This window comes from Gambusia affinis, linkage group LG07 (assembly GCF_019740435.1).
Source record: "Gambusia affinis linkage group LG07, SWU_Gaff_1.0, whole genome shotgun sequence".
In the NCBI taxonomy this organism is placed as follows: domain Eukaryota; kingdom Metazoa; phylum Chordata; class Actinopteri; order Cyprinodontiformes; family Poeciliidae; genus Gambusia; species Gambusia affinis.
Window position 1 is genome coordinate 18449463 of NC_057874.1, and position 17495 is coordinate 18466957.

Here is a 17495-nt window from a genome sequence, read left to right on the forward strand (position 1 = left end):
TATTGCATGCACAGGTAAAACATTGGTGCCAAAGCCAACAAGAAGAAGACACTGCAGGGAGTTTTTCTTTTTTTCTTTTTTTTTTTTTTTTTGTAGCGTGTCCACATTTGAGAGTTCAGTGGCCCTCTGCAGTCGGAGATTTGGTCGGACTCTGATCTTGAGGTTTATTTAAGCTGAATTCCGTGGGCTCATCAGGACCGGGTTACAAAAATCCTCCTATAGAACTAGCAAGAATGTGCAGCGCATACAGTTCTGCATAAGGCACAAAGGCATGTCTTTGGAGGTGGGGGCAGGCATCAAAAGACAGGCAGAGGAGGGATTTCTTTTTAGAGGCTGGGGGCAAAGAATGTATTTTGGAGCTCCCACTCAATGCCAAGGCGAGACAGGGGGAGGCGTACAGTTTTGTAGTAATGGGAGTACTTACTGGGGGGGGGGTGAAGGTTCGGATCTTCAAAACTTTGCTGTAAACCAAACTCTTCTCTTGCGGTGCTTCTTGTCTCACCCAGATGGGAAACAACTCATTTAAAACAGTTCTTTGAAAAAGTATTCAAACCTCTTTAACCTTTTTAAACATAATTTATTGGGATTATGTAATGGGTAATTAGAAAGTCTACAGAAAATTATGCATGTTTTCAATTGTTTGGTGTGGATATGTATTCATCCATCATCTATACCAGCTCGTTCTTGCAAGGGGCGGGTGGACGATTGATATCCCCCCCTGCCAGTAAAATATGGTGGAGGCAGCATGATGCTGGGGGGATATTTTTCTTTGGGGATGGATGGAGAAAACACATGAAAATCCTTGATGAAAACCTGCTAAAATAGACCGTGGCAGAGCTTTGTCTTCCAGCAAGACAACAATCTCAATCTTAAACCTACCGTCAGACTAAAGCAACAATTAAATGGTTTAGCTACAAACATATTAATGAGCAAAACTGGCTGAGATCTAATTGAACATCTGTGGCGATACTCAAAACCTAAAATTCACAAACTTGTTCTCTTTTAATCTGATGGAGCTTCAACCATGTTGCAAAGAAGCATGAGGACAAATTTCAGTCTCTAAATTAACCAAGCTGGTAAAAAATACCTCGAAAGATTTGTAGCAGTGATTGCAATGAAAGGTGACTCAAGGTTTTGAGCCAAACATTTTAGATTTTAGTTTGCAAAAATACCTTACAAACCAAGTGTGAAGCTTTGTGTTGATCTATCAAACAAAATCCAAATAAAAGACAATACCATGTTCAATGTGCTGTTCTTGTTTCAAAACCTTTTTTTGTTAATTATCTTTTCATATTTGGCATGAGGCTACATTATACAACTTTAAAAAAATAGTTATTATCAGGAAGAACATTTATTAGAGCAGGAGTCAGAATGCAGTACTTAAATTAATCATGGAGATGTATGCATTGGCAAATTACATATTTGTATACAAATTCAACTCTGACGGACTGAAAAATCCCAGAGGATAACCCAAAACGTTGGATTTCCAACTTGGAAAGTCAAAAATGCCTCATCTGCTCTTCTAAAATGTGGTTAGAAATTGAACATTTCACCTCTTACACTTTTGTCTGTCCCTTTGTCACAAAATTACTCCAATACATACATAGCAACTTTTGTTAGTAAACATGTTGCTAGAAGGTTTGAATGCATTAAACAGATCAATATGTTACTACTTGCAGCTCCTCCTCGTTTCAAGATGCAGCACTCTGCTCCTTCAGACTAGCCAGAAGCAATTAGCAAACACCAAGTGGAACTGCATCTGCTCAGTTCATTATAGGAGCAACTTCTGAGTGAAACACTAGTAAAAATGTTGTTACATTTTTACATTTCACAACGGTCCTCCAGCAATGGAGGACCGTTGCTGTGATGACCTCCTGAAGGCGGAGTTTCAGAAAGAGCAAGAACTTCTTAAAGAGGCAGAAGCCCAATTTCAAGGCCTTAAACTGGAAAGCAAAATTTCTTTTGAGTTGTGTTTGATATATGCAGTATTTTTATAACAACTGAAAGTAACATAGTTACTTTATTGTGCTATCACACACCACTATATGTCTTGAAAATACTGGCCCTTTGAAATGTAAGGAGTCTATAATGTAAAGCATAGAAAAAAATGTTTGCAAACACTAACATTTTCAGAATGGATTATCTCCAAGTTTAAGTGCAATAAAAGAACTTAGAGCAGATACAAAACAACAAATTACACTGTGTTAATGTTCTGGTAACATTGTGGCATCATAGCTACATAAGCCTGGACATAAATCCCAATTGTACAGTTTGATTAGCACAAGTTTTAACTTCTAACAGAATAAAAATGTGCCTCTCTTGAGAACGTTGAAGCATTTGCTCAGTTCCTAGATGGCTAAGCCATCTCCATGACCTTCTTGATCCAGTCTACGTACACAGACACGCGAATGAAAATGTTGGGCTGTCCCGGGTGTCCGCAGCGCCTCATGGGGATGATCACGCCCTCCAGCACCCAGCAGTCGGCGTTCTGACACGCCAGAGGGCCGCCATAGTCTTTCTGCAGACACACAGCAACAACACTCTGGAGTCATTATTTGTCTCTGTTATGACTGAGTGTCACTGCCGAGGTGGGAAACATCTTGCAGTCACATCTTGCCAGTTCACTTACATTAGCCATATGGTGGATGTGTTTGATTTATAGGAACTTATAAATAGCTGTATGTTCTCTCCTCAAAGCAGGATAAATCATCAGAGGAGGGTTTTGGGTTTTTTTTTTATGTATGAGGGGATTTAATCTACGGCAGTTCACATGCTTTACTTCTTGTCAAAGAAACAGTTTCATGTTTGGGGAAACACATTCAGTCACTTTTTATGAAAGATTTGGAAAGCATTATTTATTAGATTTTATTTTCTGGAGTGACATTTCTGTTAGCGCTACTTTTCTGTTATACCATTGTTTAGGGCTTTTGGAGACTTTAGTAAGAATAAAAGAAAATGCTAAGAGTTTAGTTTATCTTGTGGGTTTGGTAGTGGCCAAAGTCCAATGTTTTGTGTTATATACGCTGGCGTGTGGTAAACGTAAGGTTTATTTCCTCTACCTGCCATCCCAACAGCTCTGGGAACATATTAGTACTTGACCTAAAACAGAGTTTAAGTATTTGCCTCTTTGGGCCCTTCACAGTGACTCCTAACTCACCAAAAAAAAACAAAAAAAAAAACAATAATGCTTTTAACACCGCTTCTAAGTAGAGAAGGTAATTTAAAACACAAGTGTATTTTAAATGTAACTTTTGCACAGAATTTCCACAACAGATTAATGATAACGCTGCAAGAAATGTTAGAAAAGAAATGTTTATTTAATTAAACCACAAAATAAACTTGTTAACATCTAGAAAATTAATCTCATGATCTCCATGAGAGATCATGAGATTCTGAAGTCAGTTGGTGGCACTGGATTTCATTTTGGGGCATCAGAGTGCAAAGGGGTTGGATTACAAATGCATGAAATGCTTTTTATAATTTTATTTGTAGTTAAAGTTGAAAACTCTTCAACTTTCAATTAACCACTCTCCTGGTTTATCACTATAAATCATAACAAAGTGCGTTGAAGCCTTGATGAGATAAAGTGAGAATACTTTTGCAAGACACTGCATTCCTTTAAACTACCACAAGGGGTCAGCTTAATGCTTGCATGATAGTCAAAAGTGTGTTTATTGTACAGCTATTTATAATGTTTATTATTTCTGTATAAGTAAAGAAAACTGCATGAACTAAGAAAAAGGCATCAACATGTTTACTGCAGACACCTACCTCACAGGCACCAACTCCCGCCTGAAAAGAGTTTGTGCACATCTCATTTTCTCGAACGCGACCTCTGAAGTATTTGTTGCATTCAGTGTTGCTGATAACTGGCACGTGTGCAACATTGAGGACGGTCTCATCTCCCGTCCCTGAAAAAACAGCGACAAGAAAACTGCAGCAAGTAGCATGCTCAGAAAAGGTGAAGAAATTTCCCTCTCTCTCATTTCCATGCAACGTTACTTTAGCCTCAAGTTTTAATCTTTTGCAGAAAGTGCATCTGTAGCCTTCTGACTCCAGAGTCTCTCTTACCTCTCGTTTCACCCCATCCAGCTATTTCACACTTTGTGTGCTCGGGCACTATGTAGCGCTCGGGCGGGAGGCAAATCTGAGAGACACGCTCGTTGAACTGGGCCGGACTTGAGACAGACAGAATGCGCAGTCAAAGGAGAAACTTTGGTAGTTATTATGTGCAAGTGGTTGTGCGTGAGGGTGTGTCTTGATGCACGATTATACACACTACTCCAGCTGCAGCATGACCAGCTGAGACTCAGAGGGTCCACACACAATCTTGGTGAGAGGAATGGTTTGCACGCCAGGCTCTCCTTCCTGAGGGTCACGGAAAAGAGTTCCCATCATGGCGGAGTACCCAGGAAGGTCCACATAGCTGTAAAAAACAAAAACAAAACATGGAGACAAACATCAAAAAAGGCAGCTGCTTATTTGATTAAAATAAAACAATAAGATTATGTCATGCATTTTTGTTTTAAATCTTTTCTGCAAATACCAAAAGGGTCGTAATTTTACCCAAGGATATCATAAATTTTATAAAGGCCTGTGCAAATAAATGGTTATATTTTTCTGAAAAAAAATTCCTGTGTTACAATACACTACCACAATAAAACATTAATTTATTTTATTTTTTGCAACTACCAATCTACCTTTGAGTTATCTTAGGATACGAGGTCCAGCTAATGAATGCATCAATAAAGTGACGCCATTTTTAAACCAAATTGATGTAAAATGTTAGAGTTTTTTTTCCTTTTCTGTATTTTCAAAGTTAATAATCTGACAAGAACTTAAAAAAACAAACAAAAAACAGTTGTAGTTTGAAACTATTAAAATTTATAAACTAAAATTTACGGTTGGTGTACCACACTCACTGACTAAAAAAAGGGTTTTCCACCTGATTTTTATTTACATGTTAACTAATAAATTAACTATTGTACATTGGCATTATTGTTTCAATTGAGCTATGTTATCACTATATTTTTATAATACATTTTACATTAAATATATAAATAAATTTGCTTGCTATCCCAGCTCCACATTTGACGTGTAAAATCTCAGAGCCTTCCTAAATGAACTACCAGGAGGAGAAGCACTGCTTTGTGCTGATCACCCATCTGGGATTCACCATAGATCCTCCACAGAAGTGGTTTCCTTTCCTGCACACAAAGAGGTCAGAGGTTATTCACAGCGCAACAGAGACTGTTTTGATAGTTCATCACCAAACGCCGTCAGCTGTCAGCCTGACCTGTCTCTGAGGCTCACAGTCCACGGCGAGTTCCCAGGGATTCCATTCACGATACGCAACCTGGTCGGCTGGGGACGGTCGTCTCTCTTCCCGCACTCGCTGAACTCCACCGTCTCTGTGTTCACAAAAAGACAACAATATGACCGCACAAGAAAACCGTAGCGTCTTCTGAGCAGCTTTTTATCCATGTTATTTTGCAAACTAACCCACAGTTTCTGTCAGTGGCACTTTCTCTCCAGCTGTTTGAAAGCAACAGAAAAAAAAAACCTGTTAAAGTAATAAAAAGAGGATTGGATAAGCAGTTCTCTTGAACTATTTTAAACTGAACACACAAAAAGCAGAGGTAAGTACCACACTGTTTAATGGCGCAGTAGTCAAACTCAGTTTTGGGGTCAGTGGTGTAACACCAGGGCCCGTGTTGGTCCCCGTCTGGGTTACGACAATAGTTCTCCGTCAGGTTGGCGTCCGGGTGCGTCCGTGGGTTTATTCTAAAAAAAAAATAAATAAATCACACAAATCTAAATATATTAGTCATATGAGATAAGAGCTTTGCTTTGTAGAAGGAGGTTGGCTTTTACTGTGGATTGTTTGTATAAAAGCCCCAAAGTATCGCCACACCTGGTCTGATGAGGTGTGTTCACGTTCCATTTCTGACAGGTGATGCCTTTGCGAGTTTTGCGGACGACACCTCTGTAGTTTTTTCCATTTTCATGGTAGCAGTCTGGGAAAATAAAAAGATTACTGTAATAAGTATAGCTGGACGATAAACTGGGAAACTTATCACAATATATCGTATCGCTCATATTAGTCGATATTGACCATTATTGATTAGTTTTTTTGTTTTAAATATCTGAAATACTGTGAAACTGGTGACATGACTTTTTGAGTTTTATTTATAGCTTTCATTCCATGCAATTGTTTATTATTTTTAAGCAGTTATGAGTGAAACCTTAAACTGCTACAAAAGTTACTCGACAGACTGTTGCTAGGTAACCAAAGAACAGTTGCTAGGCAACCAAATAGCACGTGATTTAGTTGATTCCATCAACCTAGCTTAGCTGGCTGTGAGAGATGGAGGAGTTAAAGACTTTCATCAACCTGTATGGGATGTATCATCTATTGATATTGATCACGTGTTTATTGCAGTATATATTGTTATTGATTTATTGTTTAGCCCTAGTTATAAGTGAAATAAAAGTGTCATTAAAGTGGAGGAGTGCATTGAGGATTTGGATTTATTTTTAGATCATTTCTGAATCAAGGCGACGTACCCTCAGCCTCTATGTCATCAGCGCAGCGTTTGATCTGCAGGCAGAGAACAGTCCTCATCTCTGGCACTGACGTAAAACACCAGGGAGCCTCAGAACCGTCTGGGTTACGGCAGTAGTTTTCCTCTAGACCCCTAGATGAGACGTAACCAAGAATCAGTTTAGCACACCAATAATCCTCCTAATTTAGAGAATTTGACAGCCCACTGAATTTGCACAGTGCCTGGCAATAAGTGTTCTCACATCTTAAATATCCTTTTATTCCTGTGTTCTTTCTCTTGAATATTGGTATTTATGTTCTTTTTAGTTTTATATCTTTTCAGTCCATTTCAGCCATTTCTTTGTTTTGTCATTCATTTTCCCTAAATCTACCTGTTTGTGTTTTAATGCTAAAACTAATGATGCACTTCCACCTGAACACACCACGTTCATGGCAAAACACAGTGATGGCAGCATCATGTTGTGGAAAGAATATTAGATGGGAAGATTAATTTAGTTAAATTAAGATTAATTTAGCTAAATTAATCTTCCCATCTAATAAACAATGTAACATTTTCCTTTCACATCATGATGATCCACTACTTTATATTGATCGATCACAAAAAAATCCCAATAAACGTTTGTTACACAAGCTAAACTAGTGTGATTGCTTTTACAAGGCACTATGCATGAAGAATAACATTTACTAAATGAAATTATGTAAATCGTTTCTGCCAGATAAATGTACAAAAAGTCACAGGAAAACTTATAACACGTCGCTCTGCGGCCAACCAGTTTCACTCTGGAATTGCTAATAGTCTGTTAGCAAGTGTTAGCAGAGAAATAAAACTGCAAGTTATTCCCTGCACTTATACTAATATACATACTTATGCAACCTGTCCACCCCCTCCATTAAAATCAACACAGTGCTTACTTGCACTCATAGATGTTTGGGATGAAGGGATGCCGATGAGGAACCTGGATGTCCCATCGCTGACAGGGGATGCCAGACGCCGTCTCGTTGACTTTGCCACGATAGTCTTCGCCTCGACCTCTGAAGCAGTTGGTGGTGAAGCTGGAGCGCTGCCCCTTCTCCACAAGGACTTCAGCTAAAGTCAGGGAGAGATGTTTTTAAGAAAAATTAGCTTTCACATGCACAGATAAGAGGGACAGATGCTATTATCAGAAGAAACATAATTTATTTAGTGTTGCAGCATTTTAAAGGGGAAGTATTTTGTATTTTCCATGGAGCGTAATTTTATAGCACAATCAAGTAACTATGTTGCCGTTGTTAGTTGTTATAAAAATGCAATATATGCCAAATATAACTTAAAAGGAATTTAACTTTGTAATTAAACACGTTGAAATTGGGTCTCTGTCTCTTTAGGAAATTCCTGTTCTTTTTGAAACTCGGCCTTCAGGACGTCATCACAGCATCTATTAACACTTTAACAAATGTTTTTATCAGTGATTCACTGAGAAGTAACTACTTTAATGAGCTGATGTTCAGTTCCACCAGGCATTTGCTAATTGCTGCTGGCTAGTCTGAAGGAGCTCAGTGGGGGAGGGCTACTCTGTGAGGCCAAACTTTGATAGCTTGGAAACTGCAGCTCTGAGGATGAACATTGAAGGTGGATCTATATCCATCGAAGCGTTTTGCACAGCTGAATGGTTGCCATGGAGATTAAAGGATTTCTCAAACATGCATGAACGAATCGAGCATTAAAACATGACATGAAGTTGATTTTACATGTAACTCAGTAACATTTTAGATATATCGCTGTATAATTCAGCCTTTGAACTTGGTGAAACACAATGAATTAACACCAGCTGGTTACACGGTTCCTTAAATTATTTCAAACCATGAAAACTTTGCGCGGATCCCCAAGCAACTTCTGAGCCTCTCCTCTACCTCCAGACTCTGGAAACTCCATTCCCAAATTAAATTCTACATGTTTTTAATGTAACAATAAGAATTTGTACGACAGTTTGTCCTTCACTGACATTAAACATTTCTATCCCAGCTTCTGGTTCAAAGAGACTCAATGAAAGAAACACTGCTAGTGTGGCCCATGTCTTTCTGATTATTTCGGTTCAATTATCAATTATCGGTTCAATTATCTCACCACAAGATGGCGTTCTTTTCAAACTTTTGTTGCGGGATTGATCTGCTTTATCACCAGAAAAGCTCGTGTTGTTCTTGACACATTACACAACTCATGTTGAATGTTGGGGAAAACATTGAATTGCTGCTTAAAAAACAATTAAATAATAATAATCCTACACATTAAATTCTATTAGTTTTTCATTGATCAGTCAAAACAAATCAGGAGAAAAAGAAAAAATAAGAAACTAAACAAATAAAAACTAATTTAATCCTTAACAAGTTGCATAAACAATAAAATAGCTAGGGAGTTTGTTTCAATTAACCCTCACTGAACCGAAAGACGTCTGAGAATAATCAGACTTAAAATCTTGGACAAACATCTGTTTGGTTCTGCAGCAATCAGCCCTGAACCCGACACACCGGTACCAACGCTGAAATGTGTCATATTTAAGAAGCTAATGTGCCAAACAATAACAAGGTGATTTAATTACTTTGAATTAATAACATAACCTAGTCCCATTGTGTTTTTCAGGAATCAGCTTTTTCTTTTTCCACACTAAAGCAAATAAATAAATGAAAATAGTGAACTAAACTTTACAATAAGACAGAGACCATTGCAACTAAATCTACAGTTCAGTTATTAGAAACAAAAATGTTATCCACAATGTTTAAATTTTGCATTCAGTGACATAAATCTGTCTATTCAGCTTTAAATGTGGAAAAGGTGGACAAGTTTAGGATTTTTGTGCAGAAAAATAAATATTTTCTTACTGCATTTGCTGATGTCGCAGCTCTCTCTCTCTGTTTCAGGGTCGGTGGTGTAACACCACGGCACCGGGGAGGCATCCGGGTTACGGCAGTAATTATCATCTAAGCTCTTGTCAGGGTACCTGAAATAGATAGACACCGCATAAAAACATTAACATGATAAAAGATTAAAAACAAATATTAAACAATGTTGATGAAACTGCCACTAAAAGGATTTTCCCCTTTTGTAAAGATATATTTTATCTTTTTATCGTGTCTACACTTGGGTCCGTGGTCAGTCTTGTTTTTCACAAGATTTTCTTATTTTTCTGACTGGAGATATTGGCCAGTTCAGTTTAGCAGCTATACTCTACATATATCTGGTATACTTTAGCGAAATGTTGCTTTGCGTTTTCCATTTCAAACAACTGTCTATAGAGAAATAGGTTTCAATTTTATATTCTACAAAAACAGAAATGCCTGGATACATTTTTGAAGGAAGTAAAAGTTCCTCAACACTGAACATGAAACAGGTAGAAATCCTAAAATTTGTCCAGTTTCATTTGTCCTGAAGAAAGTAAACTATTTGAGGTACCAAAATGTGCAGATGATTGACTTGTCAAGTTTATTTGACTCCCTCGCCTTGGAGGATACTGCCACAAAGTAAAAGCTAAAGGTAAAGCAGTTTTTTAAACTACAGCTTTTTATTATTCTGATTCTGAAAACGCTCTAATCTACATATACCACCTTAAACAGGAGAGTTATTTCCCTTTACAGTAGAACTGCAGGTAGTCTGAACTCATATTCCCAGAGCAACTTCTCTGTTGCTCTGAGGATGAGACATTTTAATTTATCACTTCCTCTAGTTTGCCTGGAATTATGCGTCAGCTAATCATGGCACGATAATGGCTGAACATCTTCCATAATGAAATGGAGTTTGTGAACATAGAAGCAGTTCACAGTTCTTCCACAGTTTCACATGGAAGTTTAAATTGATTGTTTATCCTGATTGAAAAATGTAAAACTGAATACCTGGAAAAATAGCAAAGCCACAACATATTTCTCTATAGGTGTACAGCAACATCTAAAGAATAGCAATGTATTGCATCAAAAAAGCCAATTAATTTGCTCACTAAAAGCAGTGCAGCTATGCGTGAACATATACTTTTCAGGCTGGTAGATGTGTTGATGAGGGAATTGCTGATCCCATCTCTGACACTCTTTGCCGCTCTCAGTGTGATCCACCTGACCTCGGTAGTCTTCTCCGTTGCAGGTGATGCACACCTCTGCAGACACAGGCACAAAGTTAGACATTTTTATGCAAGCAATGAGAAAAACTCCTCAAAAATAAGCAAACCAGTACATCCTTTGTTGCTAATAGAGTTACGCTTTTTTAAGATCTGTTAATTTGATAATCTATTTGTGAAACAGGTCTGCACAGTGGCGCAGTTGGTAGAGCTGTTGCCTTGCAGCAAGAAGGTCCTGGGTTCAAATCCCGGCCCGGGGTCTTTCTGCATGGAGTTTGCATGTTCTCCTGTGCTCCGGTCCGGCTTCCTCCCACAGTCCAAAAAATTCTACTGTCAGGTTAATTGGTCTCTAAAATGTGAGTGTGTGAATGGTTGTTTGTCTTGTATGTCTCTGTGTTTCAAGCAGACTGGCGATGGGACGCAGCTGGAGATAGGAACCAGCAACCCTCCCGACCCCATTAGGGAAGAAGGGTGTTCAGAAAATGGATGGATGGATATTTGTGAAACAAAGTAAGAAGAACAGGAATTGTTTTATTTTTCTGTCAAGGATCTATTTTTTTTAGGCAAATGTTTTCACAAAGATGCTGAAACTTGCACTCAGCCACAAAACTGCAGCCATGCTTTCCGTGCTTACACCATGTTCCAAATTATTATGCAAATTGGATTTAAGTGTCATAAAGATTAAGTTTTTTGTTGCGCTATTAAATTTATAGATGGTATTGTGTGTCAGGGCTCTTTGAATCTCTATAATTAATTTCAGAGAGCTGGGTTGATTAGTTTGTCTGGTGAGCTCAATTAAAGGAAATCTACTTAAGAAGGATGTTCCACATTATTAAGCAGGCCACAGGTTTCAAGCAACATGGGAAAGAGAAAGAAAATCTCTCTGTTGACGAAAATCATCAGATAGTGTAGTGCCATATGACAAGGTTTGAAAACATTAGATATTTAACAAAAACTGAAGTGTTATACTGTGAAGAGATTTGTGGCTGATTCAGAACAAAGATGGTTTGTACAGATAAAGGCATAATGAGGAAAGTTTCTGTTAGACAAATTCATCAGATTAAAAGAGCAGCTGTTAAAACGCCCTTACAAAGCAGCAAACAGTTATTTGAACCTGCTGGTGTCTCTGGAACCTCAAGGTGGAGGATCCTCCAGAGGCTTGTGGTGCAGGAACCTATTGGACCCCTAACCAGAACTCATAAGCAGAAACGGTTGCAGAGGGCCCAGCCCTACATGAAGATTAATTTTGTTCACTGATGACTGCTGTGCAACCCTGGATGGTCCAGATGGACGCAGAGGTGGATTGTTGGTGGATGGCCACCATGTCCCAACACGGCTGTGACATCAGCAAGGAGGAGGTGGAGTCATGCTGTGGGCTGAAATCATAGGGGCAAAACCATTGATCCCTGAAGGTGTGAAAATGACCTCAGCAAAGTATATGGACTTTCTGACTGATCACTTTCTTTCATGGTTCAAAAAGACGAGCCGAACCTTCAGTAGCAAAATCATCTTCATCATGACAATGCACCATCCCATGCTGCAAGGAATCCCACTGTGTCATTGGCTGCTATGTGCATAAAAGGGGAGAAACTCATGGTGTGGTCACCGTCCTCCTCTGACCTCTGACCTCAACCCTATTAAGAACGTCAAGCAAGTTTCAAGTTTCCTCAAGCAGAAGATGTGAGGGTGTAATTCAGTTCATATCAAAACAGCAGCTCTGGGAAGATATTCTGACATCCTGCAGAGAAATTCAAGCAGAAACTTTCCACAAACTCACAAGTTCAATGGATGCAGAGAATTGTGGAGGTGATATCAAAGAAGGGCTCCTATGTTAACATGTAACTCGTCTGTTAAGATGTTTTTGATTGAAACAGTTTTTGATTTTAGTACATGTGACCACTTAATGTTGCACATTCAAAGAATGACAGTTTGCACTTCTTTATAATCTATAAACTGTTTAGAAAATCGGCTGTGCATTAATAATTTGGAACAGTGCATTTTGAGTTTTTTATTTTTGAAAAAAATACTGTTCTCATTGGGAGCTTTGTTCAGGAAAATTTGATTTATACTGTAATAGTTCATGACTTGAAAAGTATACTGACCATCATTTGCATTGACCATTTAAGAAAATCTGAGAAAATATCACTTGCATAATAATTTGGAGTACAATGTAAAATGTTTCAACAAATCAAAAGCTCTAAACAGCTTGTTCTTTAGTTTCTTTTTCCATTGAAGTCGTAGATATAACAATCTTATTTGCAAAAAGATTCTTTTCACAAAAAATATTTTCTGTGAAACTTAGTAAGAACCTGAATTTTTCCGTCAATGACTTGTTTTTTCAGGCAAATATCATTACAAAGACACTAAAACTTGCACTCAACCACAAAACTCCAGCTATATTTTCTGTACAATATTTCAACATACCAAAAGCCAATAAGTAAATCAGTACATCATTTGTTGGAATAGGTCTTTTTTATTTGTGAATATAATCTTCTTTTTATGAAACAAAGTAAAAAAGAACCTGAATTGTTAAATTTTTGCATCACTGATCTTTTTTTTAAGGAAAACGTCTTTACAAAAATGCTAAAACTTCCACTCAAAAAGCTGCACCTATATTTTCTGTATAACATTTCAACTACGTGTTCTTCAGTTTTTCATCCTGTTAAAGTCGTACCGTCTTTGCACTGTGGGATGTTGCAGCTTTCGTAGCGTCGCTCAGGGTCAGTGGTGTAGCACCACGGACCGATTCGATCCCCATCCGGGTTCCTGCAGTAGTTCAGCTCCAGACCGTTGGTAGGCGAAGGAGTCCATCTGAGACAAACAGGGTGGTTTTAACTGAGCGACAGATTGACCCACATAATGTGTGGGTGGTGACATTCAGTTTACACGCTCGCGGCGGCTGGATAAACTGAAGCACAGGACTTGGACTGAGAGAGAAAATCCACAGCGCTCTGATGTAATGTTTGTTTTACTAAAATCTACAAAGATCTGGATGTTTCATCTGGAGTTGCACAATTTGGGTTTCCCATGAGGCTGGCACACAGTGTGGCGAAAACAACTATTCAAATGTTTAACCAGAGTAATCAGACCGTCTTTATTTATGATATTTGTTTCTTTTTACATTATTTTGATGTGTCCTTTACATGTCTATGAACAGAACGGGAACAGATTACTTCTGAACTACCTTCTCTCATCTTTTTAACATTAACGTTGGTTACACTGGAAACCGAAGACAAAAAGAAAACAAATAATTCAACTTAAAAAATTGAGTTAGTTAGTTACAAGTAACTAAATTAAGTTCATCCAAGTACATGTATTAAGTTTAAGTTGTCATGTTAAACACATAAATAAATTAAGTGTGACAAATTTTAATTGATTACATGTAACAAATTAAGTAAATATTTTCATTTGGAGCACCATTCTCTTCTAATATTAAGATTTTAGTTGTTGCTCATATTTTGTTTCTGCATAAAGTGCATACTAAGAAAATCATTCAGATTAACTGTCAAGTTTTGATATTTTGCTGTCAAAAAAAACCTGACTCATGTAACATTTATTTCTTAATAAATAATACAAAAAGAAACAGGAATTTGATACTCTAAGTATTTTTGTATTTCCTTCATTGGTGTATTTAGTGTTATGCATTCAAATCAAAAACCAGATCTTTTAAAAATAACCAGAGGGTAAAGTATCCTCACTTTTTCTTCAACTAGATTAAACATCTGTGTCTGTATATTTGTTATGTTTGAAACAATGTTATTTTTTGTTATATAAGTGCAAGATAGGGATACATAAGGAATACAACTTGACATTTCTCAATAAGGAGCCGACTATATGATTGTTTGTCACATTTAGTTTAAAGGTATTTTCAAATTTTATTCAATTCAAAACCAATTTATTAATCCCAAAGGGAACCTGAATCATAATTAATAATAATAATTAAAATAATAGTAATATCTCTAATTTTAATAATAAGAAAAAATAATTAAGTTTGTCAAGTTTAAAATTGACTGAAAACAGCAATCCTGAATGTGGTGATAATAAATCATATCATCTCATTTGTTGCCAAAAGTTTTTTTTTTCCAATCTAAATCATCTTTTGGCAATAAAAAGGTAATTTTCCTCTTCTTTTTTCCCCCTAGTTTTTATGAAAATATCAGTTTTGGCTAAATTTACTGGTATTTTTAAATAAATCATTTGTAAAATCAAATTGACCGAAGGAAATAGTGATAAACTCTTAATGTATATAATTAATGTCTTTAAAAACCCCTCCATATTTTGAAAAGATTATTTCTCTTGTAATATGTTTTTAGGCAGGTTTATGATAATTATTGACTTGTACATGAAAAACAAATCACCTGTGATCGTGAGGAAACTTTGACCACCACTGCTGGCAGGTGAGTCCACTTTTTGTGGTGAAAACTTTCCCCCGGTAGTCTTCGCCTTTACCTACAATGCACTTCCTTACATAAACTGCAAAAACAAACCAAAACAGTTATTAAAAAAAAAAAATTACTTAAAAAGCTGATTTTCACCAGTCATCTCTTCACCTTTCTTCTCGTAAAGATCACAGTTGACGTTTCTCTTTACTTCTGCGTTACTTCCGTCGGCAACCCAGGGCAGATGTTTACAGGTGCCAATCGGACGAATCTCATAGTTGAAAGCTCTGGAGATGAGAATTGTTTTTCAGTGTTTTTTTTACAACCAGATAAATTACTAGTTATGCATGTTTGTAGAGGGAAACTGTGAGCGATGTTATCGGATGTGGGAGATTCAGTGTGTAGCTGCAGATCAGGGGGGAAATGTGAGCAAATAAAGCACTTTTTGTCACAAAAAGCTATAAAAACAGTAACTTTGAGGACAAAAATATATATCTCACAGACTATTTCTGTATTTAGGAGCTTCAGCAACTGCTCAAACTTCCAACTCTGACAGATATGGATGAGGGGTCTAATGCTGAATTTGCATCATGATTCATCATCACGATGTAACATGGGGGGAAAAAGTGTGCATGGAGAGAGTTTCTCCTCTCTTTGGGCAGCAATTAAGACGTTTAAAGTGACAGCAGGAGATAAAATTAGCCTGGAAGAGGACAGCGTTTAGTGTAGGCTGATGGCAAGACACCTTCTGTACATGCAGGCTATGTTGGCGTTTGTTTACTGCTCACTTTTAGAAAATCCAACTAGAAAATGCAACAGAAATCCAGAATATTTATGTTTAAAGTGAGCATAAAAAGAGATTGGAGAAATTTTACTTGAAGAGTTTCAAACTATTGTTATTTTGTTCTGAAAAATTCAAATGTAACTTATTAACAGGGATACGTCCACACAAATTCATCTAATTTATGAGCCTTGTAAAGGTTTAGTTGGGTAGTAAAGTGCGCTTTATATCTCTGCTGACTTCTTTGATATCTGAAAGCAAAACCTTTGGATTTAATATAAATACTATATTGGGGATAGATTATTGGGGATATGAGAAAGCACTGGTTGTTTGTTTATTTTACGTTATACTTGAAATATACCAAAAAAGAAATGCTATATCTACCAGACAGAAATTTATGCCCATTTTTCTTGTCAAAACAGCACAAGTGTAACTAAATTGAATAGAGAGAATCTGTGAACATAATGTTTACGTTTTTGTAAAGTATTGTCAATTGGTTTTAAGTTTAGACTTTGACTGGGCCATTCAAATACTCCCGTGTAGTTCTGGTTTTATATTTAGGTTAAAAAAAACAAAACAAGTAAACAAATAAAAACTAAATCAAGTCCAGAATAAGTCTCTTGCAGCCTCTAACAAGTTTTATTCCATAAATTTACTGTATTTATCCGTATCCCCAAAATAAACTATTCCCACAGCATGATGCAGCCACTACCACACTGAAGACAAGGGATGGTGTGTATTCAGAGAAATACGAAGTGATTCTTGTCTGCAGACCGTGAAGTTTTACCTGCAGTCCTGTGATTGTGAGCAGCGGCTTGCGCACTCCTCCAAGTTCAAACCCGGCAACATCTGCATCCGAGCTGCGTTCCAGGCTGTCGGAACGAGTTCCCTGCCCTCGGAGCGCTGGTAGTCGTTGAGAGAACTGCGGAGCGCTGTTCATGTACAGCAGAATCCCAGACATAATGCAGATGTGAATGTGTTGATGCTGATAGAAACGGTCAGCAGCAGGTCAGTGGCACCATCAGGAACGTTTGGACATGACCCTGCACACATGTAACCTTTGGACCAAGACTCTCCTGCTGCTGTTTTGTGTACTGTGACAAAAGAGAGCTTCAGATATCTGCATGTTTACACCTAGCTGCTAACACACACCTAATATTTCAGCCATTTTTCGTCATATGTCCAAAACAAATCAATCTTCTAACTATTTACAGGGAATTATCAATTACTTTTTCTGATTTCAATTTTCTAAATCATATTTTCTCTCTGTGATACAACTTAATTTCATTGTTAATCTGGTAAAGTGTCTCTAGAAGTAAATCAAACATGTAAAAGTCTTAACTAAGTTTAAATGTGGGAAAAACTGGGTCTTACCAGTACTCAATCCAGTAGTCAGGAGAATAAAGAGCAGAAACAGCTTCATTGTTTCCTTCTGAGGAAGATAGCACTCTTTTGTAATGATACTATAATCAACTCTGATTTAATTACAATGAGGTGAGTCTGAATTTTGCACTTCTGACTATAAGCCCACCTCAAATAATTTTAAAAACAATAAAAACCCTTAAAGGTTGATTAAATTGTCAAAAATCCTCACAGAAAGTCAGAAAGCAGAAATCCAACAGCCCACAGCAGAGCACTAAGCTGTTCACCAAACAGTAGCCTTAATCCCCCAAACAACTAATCAATAAGCT

General features: G+C 37.3%; 1 protein-coding gene across 2 annotated transcripts; it reads right to left on the reverse strand.

Annotated features, from left to right (window-relative positions):
- Positions 1–556: 556 nt before the first annotated feature.
- On the reverse strand, positions 557–17481 carry mst1 (macrophage stimulating 1). Of its 2 annotated transcripts, none has more exons than XM_044121296.1 (19): positions 17399–17481; positions 17179–17236; positions 16592–16736; positions 15195–15310; positions 15003–15117; positions 13319–13455; positions 10563–10683; positions 9422–9540; positions 7478–7652; positions 6568–6698; positions 5915–6017; positions 5648–5784; positions 5503–5535; positions 5297–5411; positions 5130–5207; positions 4280–4426; positions 4072–4178; positions 3772–3911; positions 557–2518 (listed from the first exon to the last, which is right to left on the reverse strand). In XM_044121296.1, the coding sequence occupies exons 2-19, from the start codon at positions 17225–17227 to the stop codon at positions 2357–2359; spliced, it is 2130 nt and encodes a 709-aa protein (XP_043977231.1). In that variant the 5' UTR covers positions 17228–17236; positions 17399–17481; the 3' UTR covers positions 557–2356. The 2 variants fall into 2 exon arrangements, with proteins under 2 accessions (XP_043977231.1, XP_043977233.1); XM_044121298.1 differs by having other exon boundaries at positions 17336–17463.
- Between the last annotated feature and the right edge of the window lie 14 nt (positions 17482–17495).

Bases quoted from the DNA above. Each gene is read 5' to 3' on its own strand.
- mst1 (XM_044121296.1), bottom strand. From the start codon at position 17,227: ATGAAGCTGTTTCTGCTCTTTATTCTCCTGACTACTGGATTGAGTACT. The intron at 9,541-10,562 runs GTATATGTTCAC...TATCTATTTCAG, and splicing joins CACATCTACCAGCCTGAAAA to GTACCCTGACAAGAGCTTAG. The intron at 5,536-5,647 runs GTACTTACCTCT...GCTTTCAAACAG, and splicing joins CTGCGCCATTAAACAGTGTG to CTGGAGAGAAAGTGCCACTG.